Below are 18,445 nucleotides of genomic sequence, written 5' to 3'. Positions count from 1 at the left end.
TCCCAGCTGCTGTACTAGTGATGCTAGAGAGATCTTAATCTATGAATGTGCTAGTGTAAAGCTGAGGTGCATTTTTAGGGGAAGTTTTGTAGGGTGAAGACCCAGACACGTGCAGGAGTAGTGCAGAGAGAGGTTTAGTTTTGTCTTCTTAATAAGCAAAGACAGAACGGTGGATCCCTGTATTATTAACATGGTAAAGGATTCTACTGCCTTATCCCCTTGACAACTAAAAAGATGCTGAGTGCTTTGCTACTCTGTGCATTTCTGACAGTATTTTTTCCAGCTCCTTCTTGTACAGCCATAACACTGTCCCAAGCTTGGAAACAGCACTACTTACTAGTTCTCCTTAAGTTATCTGGCACGATTTTAGTATTTGTGGCAGGTATATCTAATGTTATGTTCTACCCCATCAGAAAAAGGTGTTTACATACTTGTATGGGATTACATTTCTTTAGTACTACTTACATTATTTTTTTACATTTAGTATTCATATGAAAGGGGAACAGAGTTGATCTTTATCTGAGGTCGCAGGAAGCTGTAGCAGAATGAAGTAAGACTGACAAAATTTCTCTGTTCACATTATCATGCTATTTGATTTTTACCAATACAAGTTGCAAGGAGTTAGCATAGGGTAAGATGTCTTAATTACCCTCTAAGGTAAAAGTTTCTTATTTTTTATTTTTACTTTATTCCTAGTCTACAGAATATTACCATGAGAGGATGAAAGGAATTTTTTTTCCCCAGCAACTTCTCTTTCTAAATGTGTTTTCAGAAATTATAACACAACTGCTATTTTATCACCTTTTTCAAAGTCCCTTTAGTCCAGTGTATTGTTTCAGGAACATAACTTAAAATTTTTTTTAAAAGCATCTGCAGCATCATTGACAAGCCACAATGACTAAATTCTGGCTAAAAGTGCAAAATCCATTTGCAGTAGCTTACTGTTCCGTCTTCACCTGAGAGCAGTATTTCTGAGTGTGATACTAGACTCCTGTTGAATACATCAAATATACCCACTGGAGAAAAGAGTAGTCAGGCAGAGACAGGAAAATTGTCTGACTACAAACTGATCCTTCTGCCATAAATTATATTAGAGTGTCCCAGAAGCTACTTAAGAAGCAGCAACTGCTCCTAAGTGAAGGTTTTTCTCCTTGGAACCAGAATAGACCCTACCTCGAGGTCTTCATTCTAGAATAGCTCAACTCTGACTTCTCTGAACTGCCGAGAAGGTCTGAAGTGTGAAGCCCCGCTCAGGGAAGTGAATCAATCAGTCAGGAGAACAGCCGGGTGACAGTCTTGTAGTACAGTGCAAACAGCTCTGCCTGACTTATGCAGGGTTGTTACGAAATGGAACATTACATCTTTTATGCAGCAGAAAAACTTACCAAGCACCACTTAATTCCAGTAACAAGAATTGGGTTATATTTTAATTCTAACTTTTCTAGCAAACATTTTTCAGGCTTCCCCCCACCCCATTTGAGTGTAATACTTACATTCAACATCAGTTCCCATTCATCTCACAGTTCATGTTTCAGTATTGCTAAATGGTAAATTTAGCTAAAATTGCTAAAATGTAAATTTGCAAACCAACTGCATCTAGCAGGAAAGTGGTTTAACGAAAACATTTGGGGACTCCTGGATGTTCTTTAAAAGTTCTGAAGTGTCTAGGCTTGATGATCTGAAGCATTCTGTTTTGGTACTGCAAGAGCTACCACCATCTCAAAACAAGAGAAGCACAGTTACTTTTGAAACGTAGATCAGTTCATCTTGGCACATAAAATCACAGCCACTAAAGTCACACTCTCTGTTTCCTGCCAAACCCCCAGCCCCACTTGCTGTGTTGAGTGGCTCCTCATAGTTTTTTTAAAAAACTTCACTTAAGCCTTACAGTGTATTAGAACTTTGTATCCACTTTTGTCACAGCGTACAGGCTACATCGCATGAGAGGCTTTTGTTTTAGCAACAAAGCCTACAATCTGTTTGAGAATATCCTCACTTTATTGCATGTAGAGAAGCAAGATGGGAAGTTGAGTGCACCAAGAAGCTAACAAGCTTTCACAGCATGATTACACAGAGCAGAGCCCTCTGCAACCATGCAGCACGTGGGAAACTCCCTGCCTGCAATCCCTGCTCTGCTTCAGGCTGGAGATCCCATGGGGAGCCTGTGCACGTGTGTGTACACATGGCCTGACCAGGACAAAGTTTTATGGCAGAGGCAGGATGAGTCTCTAGTTCCAGCAGCAGCACAAAACTCTTTTAGCTGTGAGAAAACATTCATCTTTCAGCTGCCTCATCCACCACACGCCTTCACAGTGTAATTGAAAACAACTATCATCACTACACAGCTTCCACAGTTTGAGTCTTCACCAAAATGGGTTTACTCTAACTAGTAAGGGTCACCTGGGTAAAAAAAAAAGAAAGATACAATAAAAACAGAATATACAAGGAAAACCAGAGTTGAATCCTGCTATATCCAAACCTCTAAAATTTTAACCTTTTTAACAAAATTAAGACTGAATGGCAAAATTCTGCTCATATGAAACCCTGTTAGACCATTCTTTTTAAGAATCCAAAGTACACAGACTGCTTCTGTGTTTTTTTTATAGATGAGGTAAAGGACTACTTAAAGATTATTTTCATCAGCAGATCTGCTAGGAAGTTGTCAAAAGAGCAGCTATTTGGCTAAGAGTTGTGACTCCTGAATTCCAGCCCATTTTTTTTTTGGGTGACAGCACTAGTGGCTACAGTCAGTCCCCTGCTCTCAGCTGTGCTGTTTACCACAGTAGCTCTGCGGGCAGGATAACCCGGGACATACACTCACCTAGAGCTCTGTCACTGAGAGCTGCTTCCTCTGTGGAATACCTCACACACATGGCCTTTGAGAATTCACTCATCACCGTTGCAGTCTGAATCAGTTTTTTATTAAGGAAAACAACACATGCAAGTTCATATATTGCTGTAACTTTATAGTCAAGCTTCACTAAAAATGTCACTTCAGCCAAGGGAACATAGTCATGTTTGAACTTCACCAGTTAAAAGTGGGCAAAGCCCATGTAACAGGCTCATCTGGGACTAAGTCAAGGCCAGAGAGGAGCGGGCTAATCTACACTGCAGAAGCTGTATCAGTTGGTCTACACTAATAATTCCTGATGCGGATGAGACTCCTAACAAGAAGTACACAGACAGTTAAACCATTTCCTTAAATGATATACATTGTACTAACAAAAGGACTGGAATATTATTTTTTCCCCTGGTCTAAATTGCAGCTACTCAATTAGTTTTGTTTGCTAGGTGTAGGAACAATTCCTAATTAACATACTGATACCAGAAAAACAGCTTAGCCTACAGAACAGCAAAGATCCATTTCTTCATCTTTGCACCTCAGAGAACCTACACAAAAGGTGGCTCACACACCATAGATCTCCTTCACTTCTAGGACCACCAAATAAACTCTGAAAGGTCAGATCTCCTTGGGGGCTGACAACTCACCTCTCACCAGTGTACCCCAACAGCCTCCCCAGGGCAAGGAAGCCAAGAAAAAGCAGAGCTGTTCCACAACTCCTGCTGGATCCTTACATTTGGGATTTTCCCAGGGATCACTTTTACGTTTTTACAGTGCTATGTGAAAGACAGGTGAGAATTGGGCTAAATGTGTGAAAAATTCTAAGAGAAGGAGGACAGAGTCCCGGATGAAAAGGTTGGAGACTGTCAGAGGGACAGTATTCTAGCAAGGAGCTTCTGCAGCTGTCACGCTTCCCACCAGCATTCTCGCTAGCATGAATCAAAAGTGGAAGTGTTAGAAATGGCAGCTGTGCTAATAAAACAGATTTACAGCACTGACATAAACTCGTGTTTTACTATATTTGTACCCACGTGAGAGCAGTGTCCCACACCTTCAGGGAAGGGTTCCCACCCATTGCTTAGAATACGCAACTCCCAGATCCCCACAGCTTCGGCAGGAAGTCCTGTGGGAGTGGGCCAGAATTGCCACAGGGAACGGTGAGCAGAGAGCTCTTTGAAACGGGGACTCTGCTCTCTTATTTTTCAAAAATGCTGAGAAATTTGAAATGTCACTAAAAATCTTGGCACTTTGAGCCTGATTAACATCACTAAAGCTGTTAAGGTTTTGACTACAACAATAAAATCTGCTATTCAACTCCAGATTTCAACTGAACTCAACCAAAAAGACACAAAGAACTCAAGACTGGATCAACTTCCTTGTGCTGCTTAAGTGACTTAGATTAGCAGACATTTTGGTCGTCCTATTAACACTTAAATCATCTGTAGTATGTTCATTTACAATGCGAAATATGATCTTATCAGGTAAAATTCTGCCTTTAATCCAAGTGCTTGAAGACTGAAGCAAAACCAAAAACCTAGGGACTGATCCTGTCATCAATAGTAACACACCTAACTATGAATGACCCAGATGAGTACCGCTATCTGAATCAGTCTGAACAGTCTTGTCTGAACAGTCCTTTCAAAAAGTAACAAAGTAGGAAAGAAATCCTAATCAAATACCTCCAGAAACTCAAAACCCCAAAACTCAGATGAGTTGGAAGTAGAATTTTAGACTGACATTGTAAATTGGGTGTCCAAAATGCACCAGATGAACAACCATGACACAGGTCTCAGATGTAAGTCAGTACTGAAGGTGCGAAGTTCAGCAACATTACACCCAACACAGCAATCTTTCTACAAATTCCAATAGGCCTTGAATCCAGCGGGATCCTTCCAAATTAGAAACTGCGTTATTGCTGGATTAAACTACTGGGGTCCAAATAAAAGTGCTTTAAATCTGAATTATGAGCTATTAATAATAATACCATAGTTAAGTTTTTCTCCAGTTTCAGAGAGCACAAAGGAGAATCCCAGATGAATGCCAATACACAAGTACTAAACTGCAACATTAAAGAGAAAACAGAGGCCACAAAGCCTGCCAGATATCTGCCAGAAACACACTGGTTTTCCTAAATAGCCCACTCAATTTAATTAAAAATTTTATCACTTTCACCATCTTTCATGAGAACGAGACAAATGATCCACCACTGAGCAACTTAAGTTCAAATGCCCATCTACTCTCTTTACTCTGTATTTAGTTTGCAGAACTGAAATGTAAGGGAAACCATACAGGGGAAAAAAATGCCAAGTAGACTGGCTAAATACACTCTGTAAACTTCTGCCACATGCTCACATAGCAGAACATAGAAGAGTTGTTAAAACCATGACCCTTGTAGTTCAGCATATCTCAGCTACTTGATGTGGGTCCTAAAGATGCAGTTCTGTTCAGCTGCTCTATTCAAAGTACTGCAACAGCAGCAAACAGACTGTCAGCTTTCAGCTCCACTAAAATTAAAGTTGTTGGGCTTTGGGGTTGGTTTGCTGGGGTTTTTTAAGACTTCACTAGTTAGTTTTCAAGTGCAGCTTAACTTGGGTAAATAAATTAATATTCATGAGCTATATGATCCAAACAGTCTCAAACTGAGCCTATCAAGATGGCCATTAATTTCAGTGGGAGATGGCTTAGACTCACATAAAACTGGTTCAATCCTTAAACAATAAACGCTTGCTTAAATAAGTACCTTAAAAAAGGTAATAATCATTATTACCATTATCTGGACCTAATTCAAACCATTGGCATTGTAGCATATGCTGTTCCCCATGAACAACAAAGAGCACACTTCAGGACAGCAGGAGCAGGCCTCCAGGGCAGGCGGTGTAAAGGAACCCCCTTTAACTACTGCTGGCCGAGTATCTTCCCACAAGGTTTTCAACAACAAAGTTTCTCTCTGAAAACGATTCTGCCTGTGTCACTGCTCTGCTTAGCAGATGCCGCCTTACAGCCCAGACTGATTCCCTGCTTGGAGAAATCACACCCAAGGACTTCCCAGTCTCTTGTAGATGGCATCCCTGCTCCACGCTAAAAGCTCTTAAGTAACTTCTGTAAGACCAACAATTTTTTCCATGTATCGCAGTGTCTATTGGTGCACTCCTTTGTGCAGTTCTATAAGCATCCATGGATTATTCTACAGCACACCTTAGATCTGGATAAAAAGATGCCTGGCTACAGCCACCTTCTGTCTGCACTCCACCGCAACCAAAACTGCCACTGTGGGAAGTTGCAGATGTGGCTTTTTTGGAAGACAACTATACTGTCCCCTTAAAAAGTCATGTTAAGAATAGCCAGTTCAAATAACCTGCGTCCTGCTGAACAGACCAGAAGCGAACCCAACCTTTCCACTTCTGTACTCTGAATCACTCTTTTTGACAACTGAACTTGTAACCTCCCGTCTGACAGCTCAGCCACGCCGTGCCCAGGGCAGTTTCACAGCGACCGGGCCCACGCCGCCCCTTCCCAGCCCATCGAACCGAGACCTTGCTATAAATGACACTTGGAGCGCAGCCAGGGTGACGCGGAGGAGGGCACCGGCACTGAGCCCACGCCCGAGGGCCCCGGAACGCCGCGTCCCGCCGCCGCCGGCCGGTCCCCGTCTCCCACACCCCCGGCGGCTCCGCGGGAAGCGCAGGAACGCACCTGCGCCCGCCACTCCTCCCCGGGAGCGAGCGTGGGGGCAGCACCCGGCGGCTTCCATCCATCCATCCCACCCCCGCCGCCAAGCACCGCCCGACGGGAGCCGCCCGGTGCCCCCCGGCGGCGGCACCGAGCAGCCTCTGCCGCCGCGGCAAGGCCGGGCGGGCGCTGGGAAGACGGCGGCGGGTGCAGCACCGCCCCATCTCATCCCATCCCAATCCCGGCCCCGCACGGCGCCACATCCCCGTTATTCCCGCAGCGCTGGCGGCGGAGGCCACACTGGCCCCCGCCGCCCGGGAGTTTTAAAGGGGCAGTGGGTCCCGCTGGGACGGGGGCGGCGGCGTCGATCCGGCGGTGCCCGGAGGGCGGGAAGGCCGGTCCCGTGCCCGGTGCCGGCGGTGGGGCGGGCGCGGAGGGAGGGGCAGGGGCTGGGTGTCTCCCGCTGCTGCTGCCGCTGCCGCCACAGCGCTCGCCGCCTCCCCTCCCCCACGGCGGGGGCTCCTCGCCGCAGCCTCTGTGCTCCGCTCCCGGTCATGTGACCCGAACGTAACCGGACAGGAAAAGCCGCCGCCGCCGCCGCCGCCGCGCTGACTCCGTTGTTGCTGCTGCCGGGCGCGGAGACGGCGGCGGCCCCCGCGCGGCGCCACCCGGCGGCCCCGGCGCCCCCCAGGTGAGCGAGGACCGGCCGCGCCGCGCCCGCCCCGCGGGGCCGCCCGGCCCCGCCGCCCGCACGTGCGCCCGGCCCCGCCGCGCCGGCCGCGGCCCGGGCTGAGGCGGCGGCGGGGGCGCGGCGGGGCCTGCGCGGCCCTACCTCCGCATTGTGTGCGAGGGCCGCCCCGGGCCCCGCCGGGTCCGCGCGGGCCGAGGGGGCGCGGGGCTGGAGGTGGGGCCGGCCGGGCGAACCCCCGCCGGGCCGGGCCGGACCGGGCCGGGCGGCTCCATCCGGGACACGGCGCGGGGAGGGGGATGGGCGCGCGCCCAGGAGAGGGCCGGGCTTGGGGGGGTGGGGGGGGCGGTCGGTGGGTCGCGGGGAAGGAGGCAGGGGGCGGGGGGGCCGGTGCCGCCCGGCGCGGGGCTCGGCTCGGTCGGTTGAGGCCCGCGCTCCCTCCCGCCCCCTCCGGCGGCGGCGGCGGCGGGATCCGGCGCAGGCGGGGCGGGGCTGCCCCGCCTGTCCCCCCCGCCCGGCGGGTTGGGATGGGATGGGCCGGGCCTGGCGGCGGCGGCGACAGCAGCGTCTCTTCCCGTCTCGCGCGCCCTGGCGGCTCCGCTCGCGCTGCGTCTCGCGCGCCGTCTCCGTCCCGTCCGTGCGCGCGTGGCGTGCGCGGGGGGGGCGGGCGGGGGGAGGAGGAGGAGGGGGCGGGGCGAGGGGTGGGGCGCAGCCAGTGAGAGCGGCGCGCGCCCGCCCGGCCCCCCTTTGCGGCGGCCAATGGGAGGGCGCCGTGCGCTGCTGCCGCGGGGGCCGCGCGCGGCTCCCGGCGATGGAGGGGGCGCGCGCCGGGACACGCCCCCGGCTCCGGGCGCGGCGGGAGTGTCCCGGCGGCGCGCGCCCCCTCCTTGCCTCGCGCCCCGCCGCCGCTGGCGCGCGCGCAGCCCGGTCCCGTCCGGTCCCGTCCCGTGGCCACGGGCGGGGCCGGGCCGGGCCGGGGCCCATCGCGATTCCCTGCCCGCCGCCCGCGGTGAGGGCGGAGGCGCCCGCTTCGGGCGGTGCTGCGCTGCTGTGAGCGGCCTGGGCCGGGTAGAGCCCTCTGCTGACGGAGCGGGAGCAGCGCCGTGGGCTCGGTGCTCCGGAGGGTCGGTGCCCGCCTGCGCCGGGCAGTGCCCGAGCTGTTCTCTGACGGCCCGCCCGGCCGCCCCCTCCCCGGCCGCTTCCTCGCCTGCGCTACTCCTTCCTCGGCGCTCCAGGCCTGTTCCTCTTCTCCCGCTGTGCGGTACCGGCGCTTTCCCGGCCTCATCCTGGCCTTGTTCCCACCCCTTTTCCCCGCGGGGTCTCCAAGATGAACACACGCTTCCCAAAAGGGTTCGCCCCGGCGTGGCTTCCCACGCTGAACGGGTTAGGTAATTCCAAAACCGTGGCAGAACGGAGCCGCGCCAGGGAAGGATTGTCCCAGTGAGGTTACAGGGTACAAGAAATGTTTCACGCAATTGTTGTACTGGTCAGCTGTAAAATACGGCCTTGCCGGTGCTAATCATTGGTTTATTTAGCTAAGGGTAAAACTCCAGAGTTCACACACATATATATATTATACACCTATATATGTATATACTTATATATACCTATAACATACGAGGTGCTTTCCTCGCTCCTTTCATCTGCCTTTCGATTTTCTTAAGAGTGTAATTCTTCTAGTGCTTTCAGTTACGGCACTTTAATATCATTCAGATACACTCAAAATGCAGTGTTGGGCACGTGTGTCATTTTGTGAAAAGAATAATTCAGGCCTATGATGAAGGTCATCAGCTTCAGCTGCCACAGTGGCTTCTGTTTGGGTAAGGGTGAAACTACAAGCTAAACAAACTTAGGATGATAATAACTAGAAAGAATGCCTTTCTGGCTTGGAGGCCCTCATGTCGATGGTTTGCTCTGCCTGACAAGTTTGCTGTCCGAGTGCAAACCAGACTTAGCACTGGTGAATTAGAAATGCAGCACACATTAATAATCTAAATTAAAGCTAATTAAAAAAATCTAGTGTGTTTTCTGTAACATCACAAAGTCTGCACGTGTGGGGCACCTCACAGGATTAAGTAACACCAAGCAGTTTTTGTTACGGCTGACAGCGAGTATTCCCTCTTGTGGAGAGATGGAGATGATCTTCACTTTGTACAACAAAAATCTAATTATCCAAATAGTTTAGGGAAAAGAATATGGGCCTAAAGAGAGGTGCACTCTTTTTTTCTCTTAGCTGTAAGAACATAATCAACTGTATCGTATATGGTATATCTTTTTCTGCTTGTACCCCTGACTCAAATGAGTTCTGATCTCTTGTGAATGCAAAGGAATGCATTTGGTCAGCCTAGTTATTGGTTCAAATATGAGGGCATTCTTCACTGTCCAGCAAATAAAAATACTTGTTTCTCCAATGATCAAATATACTGGCACATGTGGAATAAACTGTTGTTCTCTTTCCCAAAAAGCCATGCTGTTATTGTATAAAAGAAAGCTGCTTTTACTTCATTTAAAATTTCAATAGCTTCCTGTTAAGTTTGTAGGGGAAAAAGCCCAAGACTTTTTATAAACCTTTTGGTCTACTTCTATTTTCACCTTCTCTTTGTTTTCTGTTCTGTTCTGCTTCTTCATAGTGCTGGGCATAGCATGGCTGTTTTACATATTTAAGTACAGATCTATATGACTTCATACTTTCACTTTTTCTGCTCAAAGCTCTATTTATTTTGGTTAAGTTTGTATCCACATGTTGATCTTACTAGGTCTGTATTCATCCATCCAAACATACGCAACTGTCCCAATGTGTTTTCCTGGCTATTTTTTTCCCTAGAGTTACTGATTTCTGCTTCCAAGGCTGCACTTGAGTCCTTGAGAAAAACTTTGTAGCTCTTAGGTAGTTCTTTTTGGGCAGCCTCCAGCAGCTGGTACAAGGAAGGTGAGAGCTGTGGAAACCCTGGTTTAGGAGGGCTCAGGTCAGTGCCACATTTCACTGTTAGTTATCCTACCTTATGCTGATGGCCAGTGATGGATGGAACTGCACCTCTCACCCTCTGAGTTTCTTGATTTGCTAGGCAGGCATGAGGCACACAGGCTGCTTACAAATTGCTGTTGTAGCTGGTCTCAATAAATAAATAAAGATTTGTTGGGTGAAAAGGCTGGCCCCTCCCGTATTGATAGTCCAGAGAGCTTCCCGATACCTAGAATGAATTGTTTGACTCTGGCAAGATTCAGGTAATTCTCCGGTATTTCCCAGAAGAGGGCATAACCATCAGTTAAAAGTATCTAACTTGTCTTTTGTTGGGTTGTGCTCTTGTCTCTCCCACCCACTGAGATAAGGGTGACTGACATCAGTAAGGAAATTTATTTTTCCTACTTGAGCAGACGAGTGGCAACTAAAATACTTTCTTTTTTCCATTGCATATAGTGGTTTTACTGCTTATTAATATATCTTCCTCTCCCTTAGCTATTTCTATTTCTGTATCCAAGCCCAACCCCGTGCCTTTTCAGAGTTCTTTTGTCCTGGCTCTTCTTTGCTCTTTAACCCTGTCAAATCACTTGCACCTTTGTGAATTGCCTTGCCCGTCATGAAATAGAGATCCTTGCCTATGTGTAAGATACCTTTTATACAGTCATTGGGATTAAGAGGTGTTACTGAAGCAAGGCATACAAATATTAGAGGAAAATATCTGTGAAGAGATAGCTACTGTTGCATCTGTGCATCTACTGTTAAGTTTTACATGACAGTCGTTTTCTTTTCAGAGTGTAAAAAAATGGATTTGGCCAACCATGGACTTATTCTGCTGCAGCAACTAAATGCTCAGAGAGAGTTTGGTTTCCTGTGTGACTGCACAGTTGCCATTGGTGATGTCTACTTCAAGGCACACAAATCAGTCCTCGCTTCTTTCTCCAACTACTTCAAGATGTTGTTTGTTCATCAAACCAGGTAACTGTAAAAAGGTGCACTGTTTAAATGTCGTTCAGGTGGCTGAGCTAAGGAAGTATTTCAACATTTTGAAACCTAAAAACATTCCTTTTGCTTCTTGCTATGTCCTAAGGAGTATGGAATCCAGTCTTATCTGCAAACTAGAACCTCACTTTAAAACATGTTAAACTTGAACTGTGATTCATTAACACTAATTTTATAATTTGGCTCAAGTTCTCTATCCTTAAAAAATCATAGAATTTCTAGAATTGAATACTTCAAGGATCCTATTTCACTCCTGCACTTTCCTTCCCCCTTCTGCTCTGTCTTGACACTTCCATAACATTATTTAGTATTTACTAGGAGATTTTGAGAAATAAACTTAAAAAAGAGGTGTATATATATACTTTTTTTTTTTTTTGCAGTTTATCAAAGTCAGTTATATAATAAGATACTACGTAGTGGTGGAAAATAAGAGGATTTGTGTTACTTTTCTTTCTATGTTTTGGTGTTGGTTTAGGGTTTTTTTTTTTTTACCAGAGCCTTACACTGAGGACATTGAAAAGATAACCAAAATGTAAGACTGTTTTAAGGATTTTTCTTTCTTTTTCCCAAATATTCTATCTATCAAAACTCCTAGGACAGAAGTGCATTTGCATTTCTGAAACAGTACTGCAGGTAGATGTATCAGTCTTGATGCTCCATCAAGAGCACACAGTTATTTTTGGAAGACAACATTGCAAAGTTTACTTTTGAGTAATACATCTGAATTCAAAAGCAGTCACAGAGAAGGCTCGAGAAGGGTGCACCTCAAGAAATGGAAGAATTGGCTGTAATTTCCTCCTCGGCTTGGTAGCACGCTGTGGTTAGAGCATTCAGAGCACAGCACAGTGTCTGTTTCTGGATTTCTGTGTTTTATTTAATGCTTCTTTTTAATACATGAGCTACAGATTCTTCTGAAAAATAATCAGAATCCCAGTTCCTCTCCTATTAGCTAACTGACCTAACCAAGGTGTTCCCTATTTTCTTTCTTCTGTGAACCGTGCCTCACTTTCTGGATAGAGATCCAGCTCCCAGCAGAGGCATGGTGGGTGTTTCAGTCCGGAGCATCATAACGGTTGATGCACTGGGCACACTCTCGGCTGGAGGATGGTGTTGGTTTCAGTTCTGTTAGGCTGAAGAGGCATCACAGCCAAAGCATTTCCCTTTACTGAGCCCTGTAACCAAGGGACTGCTAGGCTGACCAGGCATACCACTAGTGCTCCTGTTTCTTCCTACCTGTTCAAGGAAAGAAGCTGCGATTCTGCTGGGCAAAGAGCCTGGACTCCGTGGGTTATGTTTGCTCAGGCTGTACCTGTTGCATCAGATCCCCAGGGTATTCACACCCTGTCCTGCATGGTTTCTGGATCGTAATGCGGTTGAAACAAGGTGATAACACACGTTTGCAGAACTGTACCTATATGCCCTAGCAGGACATAGAGGGCAAATAGGCAAGTGTCAGATGAATTTTAGATGTTATCAGGGAGAAAAGTACTGAGTACTAAGTACTGAGAAAAGTTTAACAGACTATGAATTTACAGTCCAGTGCTAGCAGGTTTTCATCTACCTACAGATATGTTTGAATCCAACCAAGAAAAAGGGAAAAATGTCTTTGCAATTTACAGAATATATTAATATGTGGCAACACACGTCTGTAACATAATAGCAAATTAGAAGGGTACAGATCGCAATGGGACAGCTTTGTCTTTCAAGCCAGTTACTTCACTGAGGAAAAAAGTCATCTTCCAAGCCAATAAGATTAGCTCTTTTATGTTAAAGCATTTCTCTAATATGTACTTTTTTCATCTTTCAGTGAATGTGTCCGTTTGAAAGCGACTGACATACAGCCAGATATCTTCAGTTATCTCTTGCATTTGATGTACACTGGGAAGATGGCACCACAACTCATTGACCCAGTTCGACTAGAACAAGGAATAAAGTTTCTGCATGCATATCCACTAATTCAAGAGGCCAGCCTTGCAAGTCAGGGAACTTTTTCTCACCCGGATCAAGTTTTTCCATTAGCATCTTCATTATATGGCATTCAGATTGCAGATCACCAGATAAGACATCCCACTAAGGTTACATCAGCAACTGACAAACTTGGGCGAGAACCAAGGCCACAGACGTCGCGGATGAACCAAGAGCAGGTTTCTGAAGGCTCACAGCTCTCGCAGTTGGCTACAACTCTGCCACAAGTGACCCGAACAAATATGTCCACTTCTGACCCACTGCCATCTTCTTTATCTCCAGAACTGGTATCTGCTGCTGGTAATAATTCACCTGCAGGAGAAGAGGCCAACATGGAAGCATCTTCTTCTGATGAGCAGCCTGCCTCACTCACAATAGCACATGTCAAGCCAAGCATTATGAAAAGGAACGGAAGCTTCCCAAAATACTATGCCTGTCACCTCTGCGGTCGCCGGTTCAATTTACGAAGCAGTTTGCGTGAGCACCTGCAAATCCACACAGGAGTTCCCTTCACATCCAGCCAGCAGGGAGAAAGTAATATTTCTTTGTCTCTCTGTAACAACACGGCTGATAAAGATGCCATGGAAGTGCCTGAAGCAGGGATGATTAGTGACAGTGAGTTGCAGCAGATCTCAGACTCCCCAATAATTGATGGGCAGCAGCAGTCAGAGACACCTCCCCCCTCTGATATCGCAGACATTGACAACTTGGAGCAGGCAGATCAAGAGAGGGAGGTAAAGAGACGGAAATATGAATGTTCCATCTGCGGTCGCAAATTTATTCAGAAAAGCCACTGGAGGGAGCACATGTACATACACACAGGCAAGCCCTTCAAGTGTAGCACTTGTGACAAAAGCTTTTGTAGGGCTAACCAGGCTGCCAGACACGTGTGCCTAAACCAGAGCATGGACACGTACACGATGGTGGATAAACAGACTCTGGAACTCTGTACTTTTGAGGAAGGCAGTCAAATGGACAACATGTTAGTACAGACCAACAAGCCCTACAAATGTAACTTGTGTGACAAAACGTTTTCAACTCCCAATGAAGTAGTCAAGCATTCGTGCCAAAATCAGAACTCTGTCTTTACACTAGAAGAAGATCGCTCCATTCTGCTAGGTGGTGGGGACACAGAAGCCACAGAGACTGATAACGCAGTGTTAGCCTCCATCAAAAAGGAGCAAGAAGCAGTGTTGTTAGACTGAATGTGAAACCTATATCAATTTTTTAAAGTTTCTTTACTCATTTTTTATTAAAACGATTTTTTCCTTCCCTTACCTCTTACCTCACTTACCCCTTCCATCTTTTCCACCAACATCCTTCCCACCCTTTGTCTTCAGCAACCAGAACTGTACTGGCACAGTAGGAAATTGGACTTTGCCTCTCCCACCAAAACAAACAAAAAGCTCTTGCATCAAACCACAACAAAATTGATTTTAATACAAAGGAACATGTGAAAAATAATCCATCTAACTATGTTGATAGTATTAGTTAATCCAAATTTAATAGATTTTAAATTAAATTTAGATTGCTTAAAAGTGTATTTAGATACAGTGATAAGTGTAACGAGAAACAGAGTTATCAGTTTGGTAAGCGAAGGATATATGTATTTTAGTTTCCCTGGTAGAAGGCATTTTGAGATCTGGCAATATAAACACCGTGCTTTTTATAAGTCCACATGCAGGTCGATTAAGGTTATAACCTAAAGCCCTCAGAACTTTCCTCAAGGAGTGCAAAAATCTCTGTTCATTGAGTTAAAAAGAGCTGAAGGTGTTGGGTTTCTTTTAGCCATATATTTTCCCTGAAGTATGCCTTTGGGTATCTGGTTTGGAGTCAAGCAACGCATCTACTTAGTCAAATTTTGACTTAAGTAGCTATAATAGTAACGTGATGGCAATCTTTATATATATAAATACTGTATATGTATAAAGATATATATATATATAAAGTGTTTATGTGTATATTCGGTACAGGTAAATAAATGCACACATCCTTTTTAAGTCAGTGGCCACCTACGCTCAGATTCGGCCTGGAATGTCTTTTAGTCATTTGGCAAAACTAGTCATTGCACAGGTTAGTTTTAACCAAATTTAAAATGTCCTGGGCTGTGTGCATTTTTATTGACCTGTTGAAGAGAAGCTAATAGGTAAGTGTTGTCACCCAAGCTACCAAGGAAACTAGAGAAGTGACATACTGGTGAGCACTGCACCATCATTAGTGCAGCACGTGCATGTGGTGTTAGCTATAAGTTTGAGTCATTCTGGATGAAAGGAGAGAGAAAAGCTTTATTCCCTTACTCTGGCAAGGAATGTCCATGATTTCATTTGGTCTAATGGCATGATTTAAGAGGGAGAAAAGACGGTGTTCTAGCAACAGGTGATCATGGTTGTTTTAAAGTGAATCTGTAGTGCTGGCTGGCAAATTCTGCTCTGTGAGAGCCCTGTTATTTTGAAAGCCAAGACGAAGTCTGCAAAAAGTGAGAGGATGAATTCCGTACTTTTAGTTACTGCTGATGGTCGCACTGCATCTTTGTGTTAAAAATCAAGTGGTTGATTTTTTATTATTTTATATAGATGCCCAGATTTTTTGCTGGTAGCCTAAAAACCTACACTGACAGCAGCAGTGAAGCCCACCGAGCAATTACTGGGCCAACAGAAGGTGTAAGTGGACAGAAAAAGTGCCCCATCATAAATGGAGACAGTGTGTGTTTTGGGGGGAGGGGTGGGAGAGGGCAAGTCACAAACCACAGCTCTTCTCTGTGTATATGTTTAAACTGAATATCATCTTTTTGTGTATAGTTAAGTTCTCAGATTTGTAAGTTTTTATACATTATTTCATTGAATAAAAACTGAATTAAATGGGATATGATTTATTGAGTTGAAGGTGAAAGGTTGTTGGTTTTCGATCTTCCTGGATGAGCTCTTGCTGAAGTGGTTTAAAAGCCAAGTGAAGTATTCTGTTTATCATCCTACAGATGAACAAATAGCTTGCTAAAACTTAAAACGGTGGATTTAGCACGAAAAGTCACTACGTACTAGATTTTTTTCCAGTTTATTATAACATGACAACTATGATACAGGAAGTGATATTGATTATCTCCCTTGTATTAGAGTAATAGATTTTAAATCAATTGATTTTACTTCAAAGTATGGAAATGTTTTGAAGTAAAAAAAAATATAACATCTTACAGAGTTATTTTAGAGTTGCCCATTTTAAAACTTTTTTAAAATCTTCATCTACCCATATAAGTTCTTTAAAAACACTTTTTATTGCACCTTACTTAGTCTGAAATGCTCTCAGAATAGAAAACCAGAAGAATAAATCTTTCCTAATTCAGGTTAAGGTTGGCTTTTGAGTTGTCTGTGGTTTAGGGGCTAGTCACAAGTTCATTTCCAAAATGGCTGTAGCTGCTCAAGGTGCTGCCACCTCAGTTGTTAGTTACTGCTTAATCAGATGCGCTTTTTTTTTTTTTTCTCCTTCTTTTTTTTTGTTTTCCCTAGAGCTCCAGCTCTGCTCCATGGCACAGTACAACAGTTTAGCTCAGCTCCCCAGGTGGCTCGTTCTATTGGGGGTACATGTGGCTACACCATTTTTCGTGAGACATTCATCAGCCCGTTACCTTATTCCTGCTCTCACCAATCCTTGTCCACTGTTTGGAGGTCATTGCATTTGAATGGGTTCAAGTGAAAAACAACTAGTCCTAAAAAATGCTATTTTTCTGTCAAATATCTTCCCTATTTTAGCTCTGCTAAAGGTTTTGAGCAACTAATGGATTGTGCAAGGGCAGAGATGAACAGGGAAGAGGCTTACTGAAGCCAGTGTGGCTGCTGGCAACATCCAGGATGTAGAAGGTTGGAAGTGGTGACTCCCGCTTGGGCAGGTCCCTCATCTGGTGGGCAGTGTGGCCTTGCAGCCGTTGTACTGCCCAGAAAGAAGGATCAGGGTAGGGCAGGGAACAAGCAGCCAGGGAAATAGTTGTTTATGACAGTACTGCTGCAAGGAACGTGAATTTGCAGGCCCAGCAGAGATACTTTCAACCTGTTAATATTTATTCTTAAGAAATAACACTGTCGGGTAAAAAGAAAATTGCAATAAAGAGACTGTTTTAATATGTGTTCAGCTATGATAATGGTTTATTTTACATACCCTTTATTTTCTGATGCTCTATAGTGATGTTTAAGTCATTACCTTTCAACTGCTCAAGCACTTCCGTTCCTCTACAACGAATCAGGAACAGTGTATTCTGGTTATTAACATTTGCATCAAGAGTCTGTGTAATTACTGCACAATTACAGTTTTGTTGAAGCTTCTTTGTTAAAATGCTCTGTATTATTGTTATAGTCAGAGATAACTTCTTAGGGGGGTTATTTTTCAGCATTTGACTCGGAAATTTGTGACTGACTTGCTCATTACTCATTCAGTCTGCTCACCTGCTGAAGTTGTGAATTTTCTACCAAATGAAACCAGACAGCTTGGAAGGAATTGCTAGGAAATCTGGTGGAAATCTGCCATCATTCAAGGCTGTAGGCTTGAACTTCGGTCCCGTTTTTTTCCAAAGGAGTACCTTCAAAGGTAATTTCCTAGGCATGTCACTTGACATGCCTCTGCTTTGACTTCAGAAGTAGTTGACTTCAGAAGCACTTAGAATTGTGCTCCCGTTTACACTGCAGGGCCTTCGGTTGCTGTCTTGATGTTTAGAAAATCTGCTGGCTGGCTCTTTAGCTCCAAATTCCATAAAATAACAACCTCAGTCACAAAATGTGGTCAGTTGCAAGAGGAAAAAAAATAGATTTCTTTGCTTTAAATAACTTCTTTGACATTGCAAAAAATTTTACGTCATTAAAAGGAAACCTGGTTAGACAAGAGCAGGTGCCGTGGTGCCCGGTGGCATCACAATCCCTTGCAGTATTTTTTTCCAACCTGCTCAACAGCAGGATTGCCTTGTTTGGGTACTTTACCTTTTTGGAGAGTAATATAGTTCTGTAGATGTCTTCAACCCAAGCAGTTGAAGATCAAATTGATTCATTGTTAATGAAGTTAATTTCCCTTGATTGTATTTCCACACCTTTTAGTCTTTAAACACAAATAAGGGAAGAGTTAATTTTGGAATTCTGGCATTGACTCTCTTATTTAGTGCTTCCTAAAAGTCTACAAATGTTTTCATGTGGCAAGACACTTCATAGCTATGAAGTAAGGGAAACTGTCGGGCTTCTATCGAACCAGCCATTAAAAAGGACAGATATTGATGAAATTTAACCAAAACCACAAAACACACCTCCTTTGCAGTACAGCCTTGCTGCTATGGTATCTGTGTGTTTGA

The 18,445-nt window shown here is 45.2% G+C and overlaps 1 protein-coding gene across 2 annotated transcripts; it reads left to right on the top strand.

The window, feature by feature from the left end:
- Positions 1–7,179: 7,179 nt before the first annotated feature.
- ZBTB2 (zinc finger and BTB domain containing 2) lies at positions 7,180–17,238 on the top strand. 2 transcript variants are annotated; one of them, XM_027891176.1, is made up of 3 exons: positions 7,180–7,202; positions 10,953–11,136; positions 12,968–17,238. In XM_027891176.1, exons 2-3 carry the CDS (start codon positions 10,964–10,966, stop codon positions 14,328–14,330), a joined length of 1,536 nt encoding a protein of 511 aa, XP_027746977.1. In that variant the 5' UTR covers positions 7,180–7,202; positions 10,953–10,963; the 3' UTR covers positions 14,331–17,238. The 2 variants fall into 2 exon arrangements, with proteins under 2 accessions (XP_027746977.1, XP_027746976.1); XM_027891175.1 differs by lacking the exon at positions 7,180–7,202 and adding an exon at positions 8,357–8,587.
- Positions 17,239–18,445: the final 1,207 nt, after the last annotated feature.

Source organism: Empidonax traillii, unplaced genomic scaffold (genome assembly GCF_003031625.1).
Source record: "Empidonax traillii isolate 1590-97213 ecotype Southwest subspecies unplaced genomic scaffold, ASM303162v1 scaffold311:size671644, whole genome shotgun sequence".
Classification (NCBI taxonomy): domain Eukaryota; kingdom Metazoa; phylum Chordata; class Aves; order Passeriformes; family Tyrannidae; genus Empidonax; species Empidonax traillii.
Note: the sequence above shows the minus strand (reverse complement) of the source record. Positions and strands in the feature narration are given on the sequence as shown.

Excerpts from the sequence above, each read along its gene's own strand:
- ZBTB2 (XM_027891175.1), top strand. The coding sequence starts at position 8,527 with ATGAACACACGCTTCCCAAAAGGGTTCGCCCCGGCGTGGCTTCCCACG. Across the intron at positions 8,588-10,952 it reads TCCCACGCTGAACGGGTTAG|AGTGTAAAAAAATGGATTTG; the intron begins GTAATTCCAAAA and ends TTTTCTTTTCAG. Across the intron at positions 11,137-12,967 it reads TTGTTTGTTCATCAAACCAG|TGAATGTGTCCGTTTGAAAG; the intron begins GTAACTGTAAAA and ends TTCATCTTTCAG.